We start from the raw sequence: 20,638 nt of genomic DNA on the forward strand, positions 1-20,638 counted from the left end.
TAAAATGAGGTTAGCATGTCACAGAATAAGTCAATTTCATGGGAAGGAAAGGATGAGTGATAGCCTGCTTCTATGGTTACGTTTACACGGTTGAAACCGAAGCGCACCGAATCGAGTGAATCAAACACACGCACCCAATCCTTCTCGCTTCCTCTTTTACCCATATATCATAGTCGTCATATCCATCCTACCTCGATTACCCATGCACTCGCCCTATACATAAAGAATTGGAATAGTATCGCCGAAAATGTCACTTTCAGATCCCATATTGTTTAAAGAAAAAGCTGCCTTGACTTGTTTATTTTTATTAATTGGTTTTGTTTCGCTTGTTGGTGCACTGAGTTGTGAACTATCTATTTATATTGAGCGTTTCGCATTTCAGGTTATTTAACGTCGTTATATTTTTTAGTATTAACAGGTCCCTCGTTATTATTATTGTATAAGCGTATATACGACATCTATCACTAGCTATTATTTTGTTTAGATGCATATACGTACATCACGACTTCTCGAACTTTCTTGCTTTCAACTTCGTCATGTAATACGTGCTTCTGAGGTAAAATGAATGAAGCGAAATTCGTTGCGCTACGGCTGCACCCATGTGAAAGCAGACATCGGGCGCCCTCACCGATCTTGACGCCCGGCACGAAGCCCTGGTCCCTGTTGAGGAGGGCTACGGCCCACTTGAAGACCTCGAGGAGCTCGACGCCCGACGCCAGGGGACCCGCGCAGCCCAGGAGGGCGTCCCTGGCGGGCGCATGGGCCTGAACGAAGGCTCCCAGGAAGACGTCAGCCTCCGGCAGCAGCAGGACGCCCGCGTCCCGTTGCCGGTCGGGGCAGTGGCCGGACTCGTCGGTCACCGCGACCAGCGCGGACACCAAGACCAGCAGCGCAGGACACGAGAGCCTCTGCAGCGGCGCCATGCCGCAGCCCTGCAGCAGGGAGGACCAAGCCGAAGAGCTGCTGCTGAGGTGTCGGCGGTGCTGTGTCGTTGTCGAGGATGCCTCGCTGTCACGTGATGCTTCGTGTGACTAATTGAGTGGCCAAGTTCAAAAACAAAGTGGGCACATCCTCAGAAGGATGGTCTTGAGCTGAGAAAAGAAGCAAAGTCTGTGTTCTTCAATTCGGTATGGGGACAGGGATGTGTCACAGGATTGATTTAAGGAAGGTTACGTTACGTTAGGTTACGTTACGTTAGGTTACGCTAGGTTAGGTAAGGGAAAGTTAGGCAAGAGCCTAGCCTAACAATGAGCAATGTATCTAGCAACAGGAAGTAGCAAAACGCTCCGCGGTAAGAACTAAAGGCTAGTTCACACACTCTGACCAACTGTTCAAGCCGCTGTGGCTGCTTACGAACCGGCCATAAGCAGTCACAAGCGGCTTTTGCTATTTATAGTAGGGTTTTAACAGATCAGCGAATCGACCCCAATTCTCTGACCCAATTTACAATCACAATATTGCGTTATCACCAACGCTTCCTCTACGCCAAAAGATGATCAACCTCTCGTAGCAATTTAAAGCGCTTGGTGTGTGATTAAAAAAAATAATAATAATAAAGTGAAAGAAAATGAACAACGTTCACGAGCCCTCCCAATACAAGAAAGCACATCCGATGAACGACAGCAGGGGAGCTTCGAACACACCGTACAGGCTAGGAGTACGAGCGAGTGCACATATGTAGGAGTGTACTTGTACCCGTTTACAGTAATGGAAACGGCATTTGACCTTTTGTAGCATGTTTTGTAGCAGGCAAATTATTGGATTGGAGCAGCCACTGACGTTTTTGGAGCAGATGCTGACATCTGTTAGGACATCACTCGAAATTGAACAAGTTATTTCATCGATTGCGAAATGAGTTCATATTTGATTATGACTGAAGTTACCTCGCTGATATTGAAACATGTTGCTTATTATCTTTTCTAATAAGAATAGATAAGACGCAAAAAGAACACAGCATTTTCTGTTTTTAAAAATAAGGCTGGGGTTAGAGTAGGTTCCATTTACAATGCGCATTAAAAAAGAGTTAAATAGTCTCGTTTAAATACGAGACTATGGTAGAGGTGACTATGACTCTATTAACGGTGCCCTTGGCCTTTTTTTTAAAGATAACTTAGACCACTTTTCTGACCGTTCTTTAGAATTAAACTGGACATTGTTGAAGACGCAGGCTGAGCTCCTAACCAATAAACATATACCGCTACGTAACATCCCAATTGTTTCGAATTCCCCTTGGTTCATTAACACCCTAAAAAGACTTTCCAATAAAAAGAAGCGCAAATTTCGTGCAGCAGAGTTAACAAATTCCGAGGTTAGATGGCTCGAGTATCATGAGGCTGCCACTGCTTACAAAGGTGCAATCGCGGATGCAAAGTCAGTTTATTTTTCTATCACCCTGCCATCACTACAAACCAACAACGTCAAACAGTTCTGGAATGCGATTAACGGCAAAAAAAAACACCACAGTGTCTTTGTTTAGTTTATCAGGTGAACCTGTTTCCACCGATGACTGTGCAAATGTTTTAAATTCTACTTTTGTTGAATCATTTTCAAACTGTATTTCTTCAACTTTACCTCAACTTCAACCACGCGCTTTTCTGCCCATGCATCCCATCTTAATTCAAACAAGTGGAATTATAAAGATAAATGAACAGTTAAAAATATCCTGCTCCGCGGGAGTTGACGGAATTAATTCTAAATTTTTGGTAAGCACAAAAGAATATTCTTCGATAATACTGTCTAAATTATTTGAGCAATCACTTACTCTAGGCTGTTTACCTGACGATTGGAAGGTGGCTAAAGTGGCGCCTGTGCATAAAACCGGTGATCATCATTCTCCCCTCAATTACCGTCCCATTTCCATAACAAGCATTCCGTGTAAAATTCTTGAGCATATTATGTTTTCTCAATTCGTTCAACACCTAGAATCCAATTCATTCTTTGCTCCTGCACAACATGGCTTCCGTAAATCATTTTCGTGTGAAACTCAGCTACTCACCTTCACTCATGACCTTCACCTTATTCTTGATCACGTGGTTCCCAGGTGGATTGTATTTTCCTTGATTTCGCTAAAGCTTTCGATAAGGTGTCACATAATCTACTACTCCATAAGCTTAGCAAACTTAAGATTGATCAGGATGTACTTTCATGGATTCGTGCTTTCCTTAATAACCGATCTCAATTTGTGTCTGTGAATAATACTTCTTCAAGTCCAGCTCCCGTGACATCAGGCGTCCCTCAAGGCTCAGTGTTAGGTCCCCTGCTCTTTCTTATTTTTATCAACGACTTACCTTCCTGCGTTTCGTCCTCTATTAGCTTATTTGCAGATGATTGCGTTCTTTACCGAGAAATAACTAACACCTCTGATGTTGCTATCCTTCAGTCTGACCTTGATTGTGTTTCTAATTGGTGTAACAAATGGAACATGCAGCTCAACACTAACAAATGTAAAGTAATGACTGTTTCTCGACTTAACTCGCACCCTTCTTTCTACTATCTAAACAGTGTTTGGTTGGAAGGTGCATCATCGTATAAGTACTTGGGGATCCATATTTCATCGAACCTGTCTTGGGAGCCTCATATTCGCTACATAACTAACAATGCTAACCGCATGCTTGGCTTCCTCAAACGTAATTTTCCATCTGTCCCTGTATCTCTCAAGCTACTAGTATACAAAACCCTTGTCCGCTCCAAATTGGAATACGCCTCCTCTATATGGGATCCCAGTACTGACTTACTTACAACAGCAGTCGAAGCTATTCAAAATAGATCTGTTGGCTTCATTCTTACCAACTATCACCGTAGTGCAAGCGTAACATCCATGAAAACGCTTTTAAACCTACCTAACCTTTCTTCACGTCGTGAGTTATCCCGTCTTTGATAAAATTATCATCACAATTCTTCCTTGCACCAAAAATTACTAACTCCTCCCTCATATGTTTCGCCACGCGTCGATCACCAAAACAAAATCGGTCTACCTGTTTGTAAAACCACTACTTTTTATAATTCATTCATCCCCAAAACAACAGTCACGTGGAACCACCTCTATCGTCAGTTGTGTCTCTAACAGATCCCATTATGTTTAAGCGTTGTTTAACCACTTTTCTAAGTTAAAATTTCTTATGTTCGTGTTTCTATTCTTAGGTTGTTATTTTGTTTTTTAGTGATTTTCCTTTTGTAACCGTTTCCCCTCTGTAATGCCCTCGGGCCCTGAAGGTACAATAAATAAATAAATAAATAAAATAAAGCATAGTACAACACTTCAGTTGAGATAAAGCCTCTCTTCTCATCCCCATTTTACACTCGGTAGTATATTTAGAGTGTAAAAATATTTCACATACAATATCAGCAAAAACCAGCATGTCCACTAGACATGATTCAAAAACCCCTGAGACTGCAGGTTACGTGTGTCGTTACCTGCAGTCTCGGGATTTTTTTATCAGGTTTATATTGTACACCAGCTCGTTTACGCCTTAACATTTATTTCATGTCCACTACAATGCGTCTATCAGTAAAACACGTCCCCCAAGTTTTATGAACCTGCCAAACTCAAAGTTCTAATAATGAAACAAACTATACGGTGAGTTAAAAAGACACTGCAAAGTGCCCATATCTGTACCATTTTCCTTTCTTCTGCTTGACTGAGCATTAAAATTGAGCACTTTTAAAGAAATCCGAGTTCTGGGCGGACTTCTATAGCTTTTTTGTACCGTGAATTCAGTTATCGCACTTATCTTGGGCAGAAGTAAACGTAAACCGCATTCATTTCGAAAAAATGCGGGCAGCGATTGCCGCTGTGCACGGGGCGATCCTCTCTGCCGCCTGTTATGTCCAGAGCGTCGTGACGTCATTGGTGGCATCCCCCAGCCAGCTTAGTGGCGAGAGAGGGGCATCAGACACCGCTGATGACGTCACTTCTTCCAGTTTTTCTCTCCGCTCTCACGCTTTCCTACTGTCGGTGCGCAACAAGGGGCGGGTCTACGTCGAAATTGTAATTGAATATTACGACGCTACCACTAATAAGATCGAAATAAAACATAGGACGCATCATTTATAGGGTGTCTAGATTACAACGTTTACTGTTCTTTTTTTTTTTTTTTTCCGAATTTAGGAATTTCTTTAGCTTCCTTTTAAGCTCATGTTGGCGCAGACGTGGGGCAATTCTTAGCAAAAAGTGGCATTTTGGCGCAAGATGTAGCAGACTTTCTTTCCTGGCGCAATTTAGCGCACATGGCGCAACACTCCCATCACTGCGTTTACGATGGGCTTACATGACCGAAGAATCTCGTAGAGCGCTCCAGTTCGAGCAAGAGTAATGTTAGAGCCGTGAAACTAAGCAATTATTTTATCGCTTCTTCGATTAATGCACGTGTTGGTAACTAATTCCTTAACCGATTAATCGCTCAAAAGCGGACCCTTCTACGGGGATTTCGTGTGTATTATATTTGCCCGGCATGTATGTACTAGTATTTATTTATTAAAGTTCACCTATTTTCACCGAATAAAAACGCTCAATCGGTGTTCAGCCGTAATAAAATTACTTTGCACAAATTAATGAAGCCGCGTTGGGTATCACACTGTATACGATGCAACGGACGAATTATTGAAGTGGGACCACGGGGCTTCTGCTCCGTGTACACATCCCAACACGATTCTGTGCACGCAGAAGGTTCTGTTACATCAATCACAGCCAGCAGAAGCGCGTCCTTGAACGATGCGTATGGGCGTCTGTTACGTGTTCACTGGGCGGACGGATCGGTGGCCGAGCGTGTCAAGGCACCGCAGCTCGGAGCACGTGGGGCGAAAGGTCGCGCTGCAGAACCCAGGAATCTTGGGCTCAATCCCCATCCCTGCTCCTGCCTGTTTCGATCTGGGTGAGCATCGTACCGGCGGCTGTTCGTGTAATCAATGGTAATGCACGTTAGGGGCCCCAAGTTAGCAGTCGTACACTGCGGTGGCTAAATTGTTCATCTACAGGGGAGACGTGAAATGACCCTCGAGGCAAACGAACATCCCGCTGTCTAAACATTCCCGCAACACAGTTATTACCAGTTTACTCGTAGCACTACTTCAATGTCCCCTTTTTAGAACGACCCACGTCTGGCCCCTGATGGAAACCACCAACGTCTCGACGTTTCGTCAAACACGGCCGAGGCCACGAGGAAACACCGCGATCTCCGGATCCCGCGGCCGTTCGTGTCCCCGACAGCGAGCGGCCTCTAAAACGAGCGTCCTGTTGCGGGAAGCCTTGTTAAGGACGGATGGGGCGCGACGACGACGAGACCCATTAAAAGTGATTAAAATGCCGGAACAGGCAGCCTTCAACGGACGGACTAGATCAACGAGACGACAGCCAAGGACGGACGGTGGACGGCTCTCACGCTTGCTTGCGTATGCAGGCGTCCATCGACCGCGATGGGAGCAAACAGAAGGCCGAGAAACGCTGAAGACAAGGCACCGGTTTCACGATGGCTACCCGCGTTTTCGTATTCGTAGACATGAAAATCTAATCTCTACTAGCAAGAAAGTCCGTATGGATACGTGACTCTTCCAGCTGGCGGTTAACGGGCGCCCGATTTTGGGAAGCAATTGGAACAGGTACGTATGCCTTCGACAGCCTCGTTAGCCGCATTTTGCTTGCACAGCCTGAGGGGAAAGTCTGATCATTTCGAGTAGACCGCGAAAATCTACCACACTCTATTGTTCTTATAAGAGCCATTCGGGGGCCAAAGAAGGGGGGGGGCAGGACAGCAAGGTGTGGTGTTCTAGTTTCCGTTGCCGCGCAAGCCTCACAGTTCGGTCTATCCGTTATTTATCACCGGTGCAAAGTGATCTTAAAAGCACTATACTAAGGCAGCTTTTTTTACGTCTAATCAGAAATGTAACAGAAAATGGGGATCATCAAAGATGTCCAATTTCATGCATCAATTTCGGTGCCAAGCAGTTCAATAATTCAACAAAACTGCCCGACAGTAACTCTGAGCGACCACTTGAAAAGTCGGTAACCCATCCTCTTTCGTTTCCCTCGCTTTTCTCGCCGTTGAAAAAGAAAAACCAAGTGGCGATTAAACGCGTCACCGCGTGGCAAAGCCGTTGGTAGGAAACGAAGCTCGGCCTCCATGCAAAGAAGTTCGGCTTCCTCGGAGCAGGCGGCACGAGCGCGTGTCCGATGGATTCAGGCCGCCACGGTGGAGCACCGGCAGGCAGCGACCAGGAAGTGACGGCTGACGGCATGCGGCTGACCGCTCGCTCCTGGGCCTCGCACGACAACCGACCGGACCGATCAGCGGTGATGGAAATCGCAAGCCGCCGAGTCAACAAGATGTGGAACGCTCATCAGAGTGGAAAGCCGAGCAAGATTAACCGTCTGTTTCAGTGGAGCACGGTGGTTCAGAGGGGCAGTGGCCATTCGCGAGCAATCGAGATTGGATCGGCCCACTTCAAACATCGTGGGACTTTTCGGTCGCGAACTCATGGGCAGAGTCAATACGACGTGAACCTTAACGAAAATGTGGTCACACACGGAACAGACAAACACCTTGGTGACTCTTATTAAATGCTTGCTTTACCGTTTTATATAAAAGAATGGAACGCACGACTTGGCCAGCTTATAGCTCTAAATGAGACTAATATATTTGCAACTGTCACTACCCTCTGCCTCCCTAATACACAACACAGATTTCAGTATTTTATTATTATTTTCATGTTGTATTTATTTAACTATTTTTAACATGTGCTATACTCCACTGATCTCCACTAGAGGGGGCTGGATGGCGCATTCAGCAAACAGCAACGTTACTAAAACACTCAGTTGGGACACTCGCCGTCGAAACCTGGGCCGCTAGCGTCCACCGAGACCGAGCTAAATACGACAACAGCGCCACTCTTTATCATTTGTCTGTACTGTGGTCACATTGAGCTTTTAGAAAGCATGTTTTTGTGTAAAAACGAACGGAAAAGACTCTTTTTGTATGAAATTTTTTGGAGTTTAGTACAAAATGAAGGGCGCGTGATGTTTTTATAATCTTTAGTTTGCAAGGTTTTGCGGAACAATTAATATTGTTTTTATACAACCATGCCTCAGCGGTGCTTTCAGGTAGCGCGCCCCGACATAGGTGCATTTTAACTTCGGTAGTAATTCGCGGCGGGTCCGCTGGGGAGACGGGGGTGACACCCCTGTAACCTCTTCCGCTGTACCTGTTTCGACGCCAAAATGGCCGATTAAAGCCAAAATAGAAGTAACTTGCAGTTTCTCGAGTGGCCGCTGCGGGAAAAATGGCGGCGTTGTGTTCGCCATTAGCTCGCTTCTGGAGGACAGATCGGGGCCACTTTTTCAGAGCAGTCTCTATGGCAGTTACCCAACTGAGTGGTTCTAGTAACGTTGGCAAAAAGGTATGAAGCCACCGGAAGTAAGCAGCTTGTCCCGGAAGTGAACGCTTGGCAGGCTTTGTCACCTTTCCGAGTTCTGGTTCGAAAAGCGTCAAGGGCGCTGGATTTTCGCTTGTTCCCTCAAGAGAGCCTGCTTGTTGTGCAGTAAGAGCGCATGCAGGCCCGAGAGGTATCATGGGAAGCCATTCGATGTAAACATTTTGAGATTCTAGTTGATCAAATGTGAATATGTCCCAAGTTCAAATGCCTCACTCTCGGAATTTAGTCCAGAACGGGAGTATTAAAACCCAATCAAAGACACAAAAACGCATAGTCCAAAATTTCGACTAAATGCACTAGGAAGCCCAGTGCACGCCCGACTTCCGGGACAAGCATCGAACTTCCGGTGGCTACACTTGTGCCACGCTCGGAGAGCAGCTAAGCGCCATCCAGCCCCCTATAGTAGAGATCAGTGGCCTACTCCCTCTACCCGTTTAGGTCCTCGAAAAAAGATATATGCTGATGATGATGATAATTAAGAGTTATTAATATATTCTTTTGAGCTCCGCTAACGGTACCCGATAACAATACGATGCCGGCAACAAAGGCGCCGGCAAACTATCGGACGTAACTAACGGAGTTATTGGAGCGCTCTACTGAAACTCTCGTAACCTCGCCAACCTGCAAAGAGAATTAAAATTTGTACACTGTGACCAGATCGACAACGAGACGTTCTACAGACATAACTGCACGTCCGCTTAGGAGAACTTTGCGGGGCGAAACGTGGAAGCTCTGCAACGAAGACTTGTGCGAGTATAACCGTGGGAAGCTGCTTATCGCCGCGGTTTCTAATCTGCCTCAGCCGACCGCGCAAGATGGGAAAAGAAAAAGGAGAAGAAAGGCCGAATTCCTCAGAGTTCGTTTCTCGCTAAAGCCCTTTCTTTTCGCAAAATCCAATCTCACTGGACTCGCAGTCGGCCGAAGCATTCGGAGCGAGGCAAACGTGTTTGGTCGCCTTTGTTTTCGAAGGGCCCACACACAAACAGGCGTGAAATGGCGGTCGCGGGAGTGCGTTCAACCGACGTGCACCTTTACGATTTCGTTTATTATTATTTTAATTGTCCGCGTTCTCCGTACTCTTCTTTACCATCGAAAGCTTACACATTTTCTGTGTGCGCGCGAAAGAGTTAAACAAAACAAAAAAGTGCACGGTTTGTTCCAACTCCGCCCTTTCTTTCTTTTTGGTATTGTAGTCATTTTCTCAAACTCCTAACAGGTTGCCACGTTCGTAGATGGGTGAGTCGGTACGTGTTACAAGGAAGCTAAAACACCGCAAATCGGACACAGGGACGAGTAGAATGCGAGAAGAAAACAGCTCTGTGTCTATGAACCCCTTCCATAGTCGTCCCTGCGTCCGTTGCACGGTTTTATTTAGCACAAGGGGTTCGGACCGGAAAGAGAATTCCAAGAAGGGTACAGCGGATTGGGTTCTAAAATGTTAAGAGTAAGAAATAGAGAGAAAGAGAAAGGGTACTGAAAAGGTAATATCAGAAACAGCTTTTAAATTTAGTACAATTGATTTTTTTTTTCAATGAACAACATGGAAAAGTCGCGCCTGTCTTTAAAAAAATTGCTCAAAAAGAGTCTACTAGAACCTTTTACAAAAGTGCTTGTAGCAGTAGTAGTTCTATAGTAGTAGTGCTTGTCCTCTGGTAGCTGCTGCGCCAATTATACGAATCTGCCATTGCTGCATGCAGATACACAGTATCCCCCCTCCCCTTTACTTTTCTTTCTTCTAAAATTTGACAGGGTTGTTTACAACGCAAAAATAAACTCCGCGTCGTCGAACGTTCTAGTACTAACCGCTTTCTTATGAACGATTTTTCTGAAATGTTCAATGGGGAAACAGCGGCCGACGAAAGCTCCCGAATACATGGAGCTGACTTGGTACCTGGTTACCGAAAACTCCCGAAAACGGGCCCCATATTTCCCAACGAAATATTTTTTTTTTTTTAGAAAATCACTTTTATAACTTTTGAACGAGATGCAGGTTATAGTTGCAAAGCTTTGGCTTCTTGTTCGGACCGCTATAGCACTACATTTGGGCGAAGAATCAGCGTAACTTGTTTTATGCCATAAACAAAAAATGAAAACCGCTTTTTTTTCTTTTTTGCCGTTGTATCTTGGCTTGATTCAATCACACGCCTCATTCCCAAGGAATGGCGACTGCCAGTGTTGCTCGATGAGGTTTTGAAAAGGGGCTATTGATGCCGGACGCACCGCCACTACATCGTGGATACTTCCACTCAGATCAACGACCCACACACGATCCATTCAAGAACCTATACGGCATGACGCGAGAGGTTACTAAATTACCACCGTATAATGATTATTTTTCCTGTCAACATTTTCATTCCGGTCTCGAGAGTTTAATCAGCAGCCAACTAAGTAGAGACAGGCTCTCCAGATGCAAAAATCGGAACGACGCAAGAGTCAATGACGAGACTCTCGCTTCGTCGTAAACTACACACACCAGGAGGAAACTACCGCAAAGAGAATTCCAAAGAGCTCATTCAGTTCCCCGCCGAGTGGGGAATTCGAGAGACCGGAGCACTCACCGTCGTGGTTTCAGCGACACAAGCAGTGAGTCCTCCAAGGTCACATCACATTGCCTGCAATCGAAACAAGAGAAGGGAACCGTAAGAACGCCGCCGAAAGAACATAACCGTAAAAGAACGCGATCCTCCGATAGCGCTAATCCCCCAACGACAGCGCACAGTTTATGGCGTGGGAGGAGGAGAAAAAGGGTGACTACACATCGTACGTAGGCCTCGATCGTAAAACCGTACTCCGTTTCAGCTTGCGATGGATCGCAGCGGACGCTATGAGCGCGATCCAAGCCAATCCAGTGCAGGAAACGTATCACGTGACTGCAGGCCCCGCGCGTCGCCGCTCCCTTCTCGAAGGTCATGTGACGCTTACACGCCATTGGATTGGCTTCGGCGGCTCGTAGCGTTTGCTGCGGTTCCTCGCAAGGCGAAAAGGAGTGCCGTCGGTAAGCAAGCTTGCTCCGACCGAATTATTTCGTACTAGATTGGAGAAAAAGGACTGGTCTTCCCTCAGAACGGGGAGGATGATAAGAGACGAAACCGCACGGTATTCTCGAGGAAGAATCCCGCCGTCGCGGTGCTTGAGAGCGATCGACGGAATTAAAGGACATTTAAATCGTCGTGTTTTAAGTTGTCGGGCTTTGTTTTCGAAAATCTTTGTTGGGATCGAGTTCCGACGAAGGAGTTTCATCGAAGCTTGCATCGCGCGTGCTGAACTGTTCGCGTTTGAAAGTATTCAAAATGACTGTATTTGTTTCATCTACCAAGAGCTATCGGATGAATCTACCTCGTGGGTTGGAGCAACAACGCCTGGAATAATCAAAGCCCGTGCACTAGCATCCCTATATGTTTATTTATTTATTTATTTATTTATTTTTGTAAAGGAATGATTTATTTTTATACGACTGCCCCGCGTCACACCTCACGTGTGACGTGATGTGTCTGTGACGTCAGGCATCGTGCGCTATCTTTGACGTCACCCGTTTTTGCGTGTCCTTTGACCCGAGCGGCAGATTAGGGAAAGAAAGGAGGCAAGCGTTGATGTTTTTGACCAGTTAGTGGCAACACTAAGGCGAGGAAAATGAATTAGCGTCATAGAAAATAGGTCTGTCGTCTTCGAGCCGAGTGGGCTAGCACACATTAGCTCGGAGCACGTGGAGCGAAAGCTCCCGCTGCAGAACCCAGGGATCTTGGGTTCAATCCCCACCACTGCCCGCTTCGATCTGGACGAGCATCGTACCGGCATGCGGTCGTGTATCACTACTGCGTGGTGCACGTTACAGACCCCAGGCTAGCGGTTGTACTGCACTGGCTAAATTGCTCATCCACAGCCAAGAGACAAGTCGCTCGTTGAGACACACTAAGTTCCGGCTGTATAAACATACTCACAACACAACTTTAGCAGTAGAGCCCAAAACAAAGCCTAAATAATATAAGATCCCTACAACAAAGGACAGGTACAATGTAAACAAAATAAATAACATTTCAGCCGTAAACTGCACACAACGTAACCTCAGGATAATACAGATACAGTTATGAAAATGTGGTAAAGCCGCCGTAGAAAGAATATCATCATGAAGAGAAACACGTACTAGAAGGTGCTGTTTTTCCGGTTACTTCGTGCACGCAATGTTTGTGCCTTTCGACGGTGTTCACTACTGTACTCCTAGTAAGTGTTTCTTTTTTCCTTTGTCTTCTTCTGCTAACGTTCAGTTCTAAATGCCGTCTTGTAGCTCGCCAAGCATGTCCACACGACGATGCGAAACAGAGCTGAATTTAAGGCGTCGTTTGAACGACGTCATAGATTTGTCGTGTATAGAACCACAAACCAAGTCGAGAACAATGTACACCGCCTTTTTCCCGTCGTCTCGTCACTATGCAGCGAGAGAATGGGGATCAGAAACGCATTTGCAGGCAGGCCTGACCAATAGCGTGCGAACAGAATCCGGAAAATCAGTCCCATTTCCTGTCAAAGATTCAATACAAAAAAAAAAAAAAAAAAAGAAAAAAGGCGCGGGCAAGAAAGCGAGACGCGTATTACGAGCGCAAGCTCCATTGCGCTTTCGTATGCATTATATACAGACGTACGAAACTCTCAGGTACGTTGAAACGAAAAGAATTACAATCCTGACGGGACGAAAAAGCAGCCTCATCATCTCCTGACGGAGCACACACACGTCGGCTAAGAATCTCGGATTTCCTAGACCGTACACAAAACAGGAAAAAAAAAAAGCAAAACAAATGTAAGTGAGCTGTGCTGCGACTCGCGAGCAACACCCATCAATGCGAACCGTTCAGTTGGTGTCTGATACAAACACCAGCGCCAGATAATAAATAAATAAATAAAAACAAAAACGCCTCGCTAAACTTTTGATTTCATTTTTTTTTTTTTTTTTTTCAAAACTTGCGTAAATTTGGTGTCTTAGTAGATCTTTTCGGTGACTCCGATAACAATATCACATGCTCCGGCGACGCCTTTGCACATGCCTCATACGGTAATCGGAGGCATCGGAATGACCTACTAAATCTCCAATAGGTGCGTTCGATTTACATGCACATTCTGCACCGGTGCAGAAAAGTGTAGGGCGGTGTACTTCCGGTCTTATCTCAACGTACACACCGGAAGTACCCTATCCTACACTTTTCTGCACCGGTGCAGGAGGTGCAGGGCAGTTCCGGACACCTCGGCGTATCTCTGCAGCCAGTCGTCGATAAGGACGCTGAAGCACGGAGCTTGAACATCCCATAGGCCGTGCCCCGCATTTATTCAACCTAGCAGCGACTATGCATCGCTGTCTTCGAAACGAGTCCACTCGCCTCAAGCCCCGAAGTATAGGGCTGTTGCGCTCCTCCGATTTGCTTCACTAGGACAGGGGGGGAAGACAAGCTCTCGGGGAAGCCGATAGCCTATACGTGAGTCACGACTGCCCCTCGGATGTACACGATCGCGCCCGTCACATTTGGAAGCAAGATCAGTCTCACCCTGTCCGTCCCCCCCTCCCCGGGGGGCGAAAACGAAACAACGAGACGCGCATGTACACGAGAGCGCGAAATCAGGAATGCCTCGGTTAGTATACTGGCACCCCACTTTCTCAGAAACAGAAATAGGGACCGGCACTGATTCGGCGGTAATAGCTTCTCTTTTCAGCCGTCCGGGATTGTAGCTATAAATACATGCGCAGCAGCAGCACCAGCAGAGGTTCCAAACGAACAGGAGTCACTATAAAGAGACACAGCAACGAGCAACGATGCCGTATTCAGATCTCGGATTGAATTCGCGCGAGCGTATAGCCGTCTTTCGCTTTTTACTTTTTCTTTTTAATTTTGCGATTCATTCTAGTTCCTGGGTGGCTCGACTGTTACTGCAGTGTCTTTTACTGTTGTTGTTGTTCTCCATAATGATGTTTTTAATTCCGATATATTTTCTTGGAAAGGGGGGGGGGGGGGGGGGGTAGTTGTCCGAAAAACAAGAATTCCCCTTGTTCTGACTGGTGCCAACACGAAGCTCTGCTTTCCTCCTGCTAAAATTGAAAATATAGAAAAATAATAAAAAGAAGGCCTTCGCGTCGCCTCGCACGTGTGAGGCTAGCTATAGCTTCCGCATTCTTTTTCAACTTTGTCGCGGAGCGTGTGAGGGTCAGCTCCTTGATGTTTGCGCAATGGGCCCCCGCACGGGTTGTTACAAACATCTTTGAAAATATATTAAAAAAAAGAAAGAAACGTGTCGATTGCAGACCTAGTTGTGATGAAATCGCAATTATGTAAACTAAGTTACTTGGGATTCCACTGCCTGTGCGTAAAAGCGATAAAAGCGATGCCAACGTAAATGAGGGGCTGACACTCCGTGCGACGCGACCGGCGCGCCGCCACGCGGCCGTTACCGAAGGTAGTCAGTGAGAGCCCCAGCGAAACGAAACCACGCCGCGTACATTGGTACGCGTTGAAGTCGGAGTGGTGCGGTTGCGCTGGGTTGACAGCATGAACTGCTGCGTCGTTCAGTGCTCCAATAGTTATGCGTCGTATCTCGTGGGGACGAAGTTTTACAGTTTTTCACCGCGCCGATGTTTTGTGGGACAGCGACAACGATGGACCCGTGCCGTGCGACGCGAGAAATTTGGTCTCCCGATCATGTCTGCCACTGTGTCGGCACGGCTGACATTTTTTACACTGACGCTTTGCGCTCTGCGTTTTTTTTACTACCATTAACGCCTACATATCTCAGCTCGAACTGAAATGCCATCCCACAGTCGCGGGTATGCAGTGCGAATTTCGTTGAAGGAATGCCTTCCAAGGAAGTTTTGTCCCCATCGTACGTGTCGATGATATTTCCGAAACAGAATGGCACGCAGTCTGTACTTCATGAAGAAAGATTCGGACGGTACAAAAAGTGACAAATATGAATCTAAGGAAAACTACAATGAAACGTGGAATCAACGGACAATCGATGTTTGAGTATGGAAGTTTATGTGGTGTGCTTTCTTTTTTGATCAGCCTCCTCTTTTATGTGGAAACGCTGACACCCAGAGTCTTGGAGACAACAATTTTTTTTCTCGGCTTTAGAGCTACCTATCGCAAAGTTGTTCGATTTGGAAGTACCGTCCACTGCTCCCTTCATACCTGTAAAGTGTGCACCTCCCGGCGATGATGAATGGTATTCTCTTGACAGCATTTGGACCGTCAAAACCGGTTCCCATTTAGTTACGCCCCCCAAAAATATTTCCACCTGGTTAAACTATGCCACCTCTTTTAGGTATAATAAGTGTTTTGTCAAGCTACGGTTGTCCAAGTGCCTGTGAGCCGAAAATCAGCACCTCGCACAACCAGATTACTACACAACAGCTGACCGCAAAAGCCTCTGACGGCCAACCTGTGTGTCGGCCGGCAACTTTGTTTTCTCGGCTTTGAAGCCACCTTTCGTAAGGTTGTTTCAATTGGAAGTACAGTGCACTAGTCCCTTCCTACCTGTAAAGTCTCCATCTCCCACGACGAGTGGTATTCTTTTCACAGCCCTTTCAGGGTCAAAACCGTTTCCCATTCAGTTACGCCGCCCAAACCAAATTTCCACCTGGTTTCCCTATGCACCTATTTTTGGTATTATAACTGTTGTGTCAAGTTACGGTCATGTCCAAGAACCTGTGTGTCCAAATCTGCACTGCGCACCAGCCCGGTTATAACACAACATTTTGGATCCAATATTGGATATTCCTGACAGCTTTATTCCTTTATTCGTTAGAATCATAACTTTCACACCTGCTGTCTTAATAAAACTTGGCCCACTTAGTGCACAAACTTAGTGAACATCTCACTCGCCTCCAAATATCATCGTTCCAGCAGTCCTACGTTTACAGCGACGAGCCAAACAAATTTCCCACTGAGAGCAATTATGGTGGCGGCCGTCTTGCTTTTCGGAAAATTGCTCAAACCCCTTTTTCGACCACAACTAAAAAAATTACCCCTAATAACGACTCAAACTCAATATATAAGAAGCGGAGAACAGCTAAATGCCCTTCTTAAATCTCTCCCAGCACTCATGCAACGTCACCCTCAACATATCGGCTCAAAAAGCAAAAGTTCCGTCCTTGTGCGCTTCCGCCGCCACAGCTTCGCACGCGAAAAGGCGCCGCAGGCTGCTGAGCGCGCCTCACTGTCGAACGCCAGCTCCTCCGCTAGCGGCGCTACGCGCGTTTTTCAAAGCGCCCCCTATAGTTCCCGCACGGAGTGTGTCGGAATGCGTCACCGCGTGTCACCGATGGCAATATTGGGAACACAGTGAGGCTGCAATACTGGGCTACGCAGGAGTGGACACTAAAAACACGTCCGTATACATAGTACACCGGCACGGGCATTAAGCCGGTAAATTAAAACTGGCAGGGGCACAACTCGGCACTGTTCGCAGCGGAAGAGATCTTACTCCACGTGCCGCGAGCGCTCACTCACAAACCACGTCGCCAAGAAGTTTCGAAGTGTCTTCCAGGTACTTTTTGTCGTAACCTCAAATGAGGATACTTCAAATTCTTCGACGATTTCAGCCAAACGCGTGTTCGTAATCATGTGAGGCCGAGCTAATAGAAACTGCCAAGTACACCGAGGACCGCTGAGGTGCACCTAGCGGGCCGCTCGTGGCGAAGACGGCGCATTTATGATTTTGTTTGTTTCATAATACTGAGGGGGGTGGCTTGGAAAGAGCTACACTGCGTATACAATCGAAACGACCAGTAGTGCATAAAGCCGCTAAAAGTGCCCTCCTCGCATCCCTGAAGCTGCCGGGCCTCCACGATGGGTGTTTAATATTCGTTCCAGTCTCGTATTTCAATGACAGTTTGAACACGGGCGAGTGGGTCAAAGTTGTACATCGCAAAACCACAGACGCAAGTAGACATACATTACGCTAGCCCCGACCTCGGCGAACCGACAGCTTAAGAGAGTTCACCGCCTGTACTGGTTCCGAAAACTTAACTGTCGGCGAAATGACACTCTGAACGCCGCCAAGAAATATTGGGGTCTATACGATGAAAGATGTTTAGAACGCACCAAAAAGGACAAATGAAACGCGTGGCAAAGTGGATACGCACTCATCTTTAGTACTCCCTGAAGCCTCGGGATATAGCCGGTATACTCATTCCAAATTAATATAGCTGGAATTAATTAAATGTCCATAAATGTTAGACGTTTTGAGGAAAACGAATACGTTTTTATTAGAGCTGATTATTGTTCTGTTAAGTGACAGTTGAAACGGGACATGACTGCAGGTATGCCCGTGCTGCAGTCACATCGCGGTTTTTCGTAAAGAAAAAAAATACGGATATAACGAAAGACGAAGACAAATAAGACGATTGCAATTCGAAACTTTCACGGCCTATAGGAGGCGCACTAGTTCCTTTCAAAATGGCTGTGATCGTGATGATCGTCATATAGAACAGCAATACGAAATTGGATCTGCGACGCGTGAGTAATTCTAATGTTGTGAAATACGAGCGATATAAGAGCCCTAGTTCATACTTCCACGTCAGGAAAGTGTAATCAAGCCCCTTCGTTCTGAGGTCGACCATCCGAGAGCTATAGGGGAGCGCGATCCTCACACCGCGGTACCACCACCACTGAAAGTTTCGAATGGCTTTCCGCCTGTATATGTCTGCACCCCTGCGTTCAATATGCCGAAGGAATTCACCAATCTGGCCTTTTTCGGCGTTAGCGATCCCCGCAAGCTCTACCATATATCACTGTTGTCGAGTAGTCGGAAGAATGAGACCCCAGCTTCATATTCCATTGGTCATTCGGACCACATCTCTCTCAAAAACTGGCTCCAAAAAATGAGTGTTTCGGCTCATAATGTCCGCGTACACCTGCGCCCCAGAACAACTGACGCACACCCATGCAAATACTGATGAATCACGGTCCTGCCCCGCCTCTCCGTTTGTTTATTTTGTTTTTCATCGCACAATTGCAAAAGAAAAAAAAAATGTAACGAGAGTGCTCGCGTCCTCCGCATTTCTTGCACTCGTTCACTCTCCGCTATTGTCTATCTTCCTCTTCGTCTTCCTAAACCCCCAGTCTTTCGTTGCCCTTTCTTCCTTTGCAAACCATTCCAGAACAACTCTCCCCCGACCACCCCTGCCTTCAGCACGATATCTTGGGCTTTCTTTCTCAAGTACGTTTAAAAAACCAATCCAAAATGTTCGTGCGGGAGCCTATAGGACTGCGCTACATCGACGGGAGGGAAGCGTGCACGCACTCGAAGTGCCGCCGATGCGAAAGCCTCCACGAACCTCGGCGCGTGTGTGGTCTACAGCCCGGCTCGTCCAACTCTCGATTCCCGATTGTTGATTCTGGTGGCATTCAAGGTGGAAGGAGAAGGCTTTGTCGCGCCCACCCACACGCGCCAAGTCGAACAGCGCCAACAGCTGCGTGCGTGCATTGATTGCGTCACGCGGACGCGCGTTGGTTTTAGAGAACGCGGGACGTGCTGCGCGCGTATACAGTCAACTGCCGATATGACCTTTGAACGTGCTGTATTGTCATTGGCAGGATTAGAACGGCAGGGAGGTCGTTTGGTTGTCTCGCCACCAGCGCTGAAGATTCCTGCCTTCGATAACGTGTCGGCGGCGTCTCGTGAACCTCGAGCACGCATGCGCACATGCAACCAAAGCACGACGAAAAAGACGAAAGACAACGAACGCTTGCTGGAGGACGCGAATACGAAGTACGTATAGACGCTTTGCAGCAGCTGCCCATGGGCGCCGCCATAACCGACCTTCGGTTTTTGTTTCCTTTTATTTTGATCACTTCGCTCCATCAGTGCCACAGCAGGACAGGCTATTTCCATTTGAGATTCGACTGTGTCCATTGGCTTTCGTGGAGGGTCGTCAAAGACCGCTTCAGTGGGATCGGTATCTTGGCGAAACAAAAGAAGGTCAGCAATGGCGGCTGCATATCCGTCGCGTGTGCATGCAAAGCGTCTAGTACGGGTAGGTCGTCTGATAGTCGAGCGTTGCTGAGGCCTACCCACGGTTTCCAGACTGGCGCCCAAATAAGGCGTTCCCCATCCACGGCGGCCCAGGCCTCTCGAAGCGCCCAAACTGCGGCTCAGGGGGTCTCGACTCTCGTGTGGCTCTTCACGCTTTCAAGAGCTCTAGGCCACTCTTAAGTCACTAGATTCTGGAAAAATAGTGCCAATTGCTCCACGTTTGGTAGCCATTTTGGATCATGAAATGAGCAGTTTCACCTTGACCTCTCCATTCTTGGTGAGCCGATTTAAATTCGCTGGTGACGAGAAGCTTCATTGAGACGTTTCTTGAATACCCTGATTTTGTGGTCCACACATCAACGAAATTGCTAGGCGCTCATCTTCGCACTGTCATCAGATGCGGCGCCCGTGCTTGGCGGCAGTGAAAAATTAATTTTTCCCGTCTTGAAATACTCAAAAACAACGATACCATTGTAAGAGATCTGAGGAGATAAGCCCGGTTGATGAGTGGATTGCACGCACAGCGCCAAAGACGCTTACGACGTTGGCGAGGATCGCTTTCATTACGATGATGCTCCATAGCGATCTAGGTGCGACTGCTTCAGAACGATTGGAAGCTTTGAATAGACAGAAATGGCGATTGCCATGGCAACTGAGACATATCAGCCAAGCACCTTGCGAGGTTTGGTAGTCTGTATGTAAGTGTGTGCTAGTGTCCTGCTAGCAGGCAGGGAAGGCAATGGCGCTACTTGCCCACGATCCAGTAACTGTGGCGACTCCAACGAAGTCTACGGCACCTGGCGGCTAGAAGAGAGAGCTGTGGCGGCAGGTTCGGTCTCCAGCCCTTTCGAGCGAACCGGATATCCTCCTCGCCTGGCGGTCAATAGACGAAGCCGTGAAAGTAGGTTCAAAGACACGCAATGAAAATCGCCAATAGAATAAAAGGCGGCTTGCGTTTTACAAGCCTTGTGCCACCATACGTACACCAGACAAGGAGCTTGTTTCATGAATGGGAACGGGGAAAAACATAGATATTGAGCAATCGCGTTATAAGTGGACTTCTCTGTGACTGTCAAGTTCCAACTATAATTAAAAAATTTTAAAAATCGCGTTTCTTTTTTTTTTTTTTTTGTTTTACAGGGGTTGTTTATTTAAAATGTATCTACATATGTTCGGCTGGCTATCCCTGATATACGTATAG

The 20,638-nt window shown here is 46.8% G+C and overlaps 1 protein-coding gene across 2 annotated transcripts in view; it reads right to left on the reverse strand.

Annotated features, from left to right (window-relative positions):
* The window catches only part of LOC8042564, a 142,759-nt gene that overhangs the window by 27,743 nt on the left and 94,378 nt on the right, over nt 1-20,638 (reverse strand). For both annotated transcript variants that reach the window (XM_042290750.1, XM_042290751.1), the window contains exons 2-3: nt 10,983-11,036; nt 629-932 (exon numbers count right to left, since the gene is read on the reverse strand). In XM_042290750.1, the coding sequence (XP_042146684.1) occupies nt 629-923 (295 nt within the window). In that variant the 5' untranslated portion in view covers nt 924-932; nt 10,983-11,036. The remainder of the gene's footprint in view (nt 1-628; nt 933-10,982; nt 11,037-20,638) is intronic.

Source organism: Ixodes scapularis, unplaced genomic scaffold (genome assembly GCF_016920785.2).
Source record: "Ixodes scapularis isolate PalLabHiFi unplaced genomic scaffold, ASM1692078v2 PGA_scaffold1__304_contigs__length_218370807, whole genome shotgun sequence".
Taxonomy (NCBI): Eukaryota; Metazoa; Arthropoda; class Arachnida; order Ixodida; family Ixodidae; genus Ixodes; species Ixodes scapularis.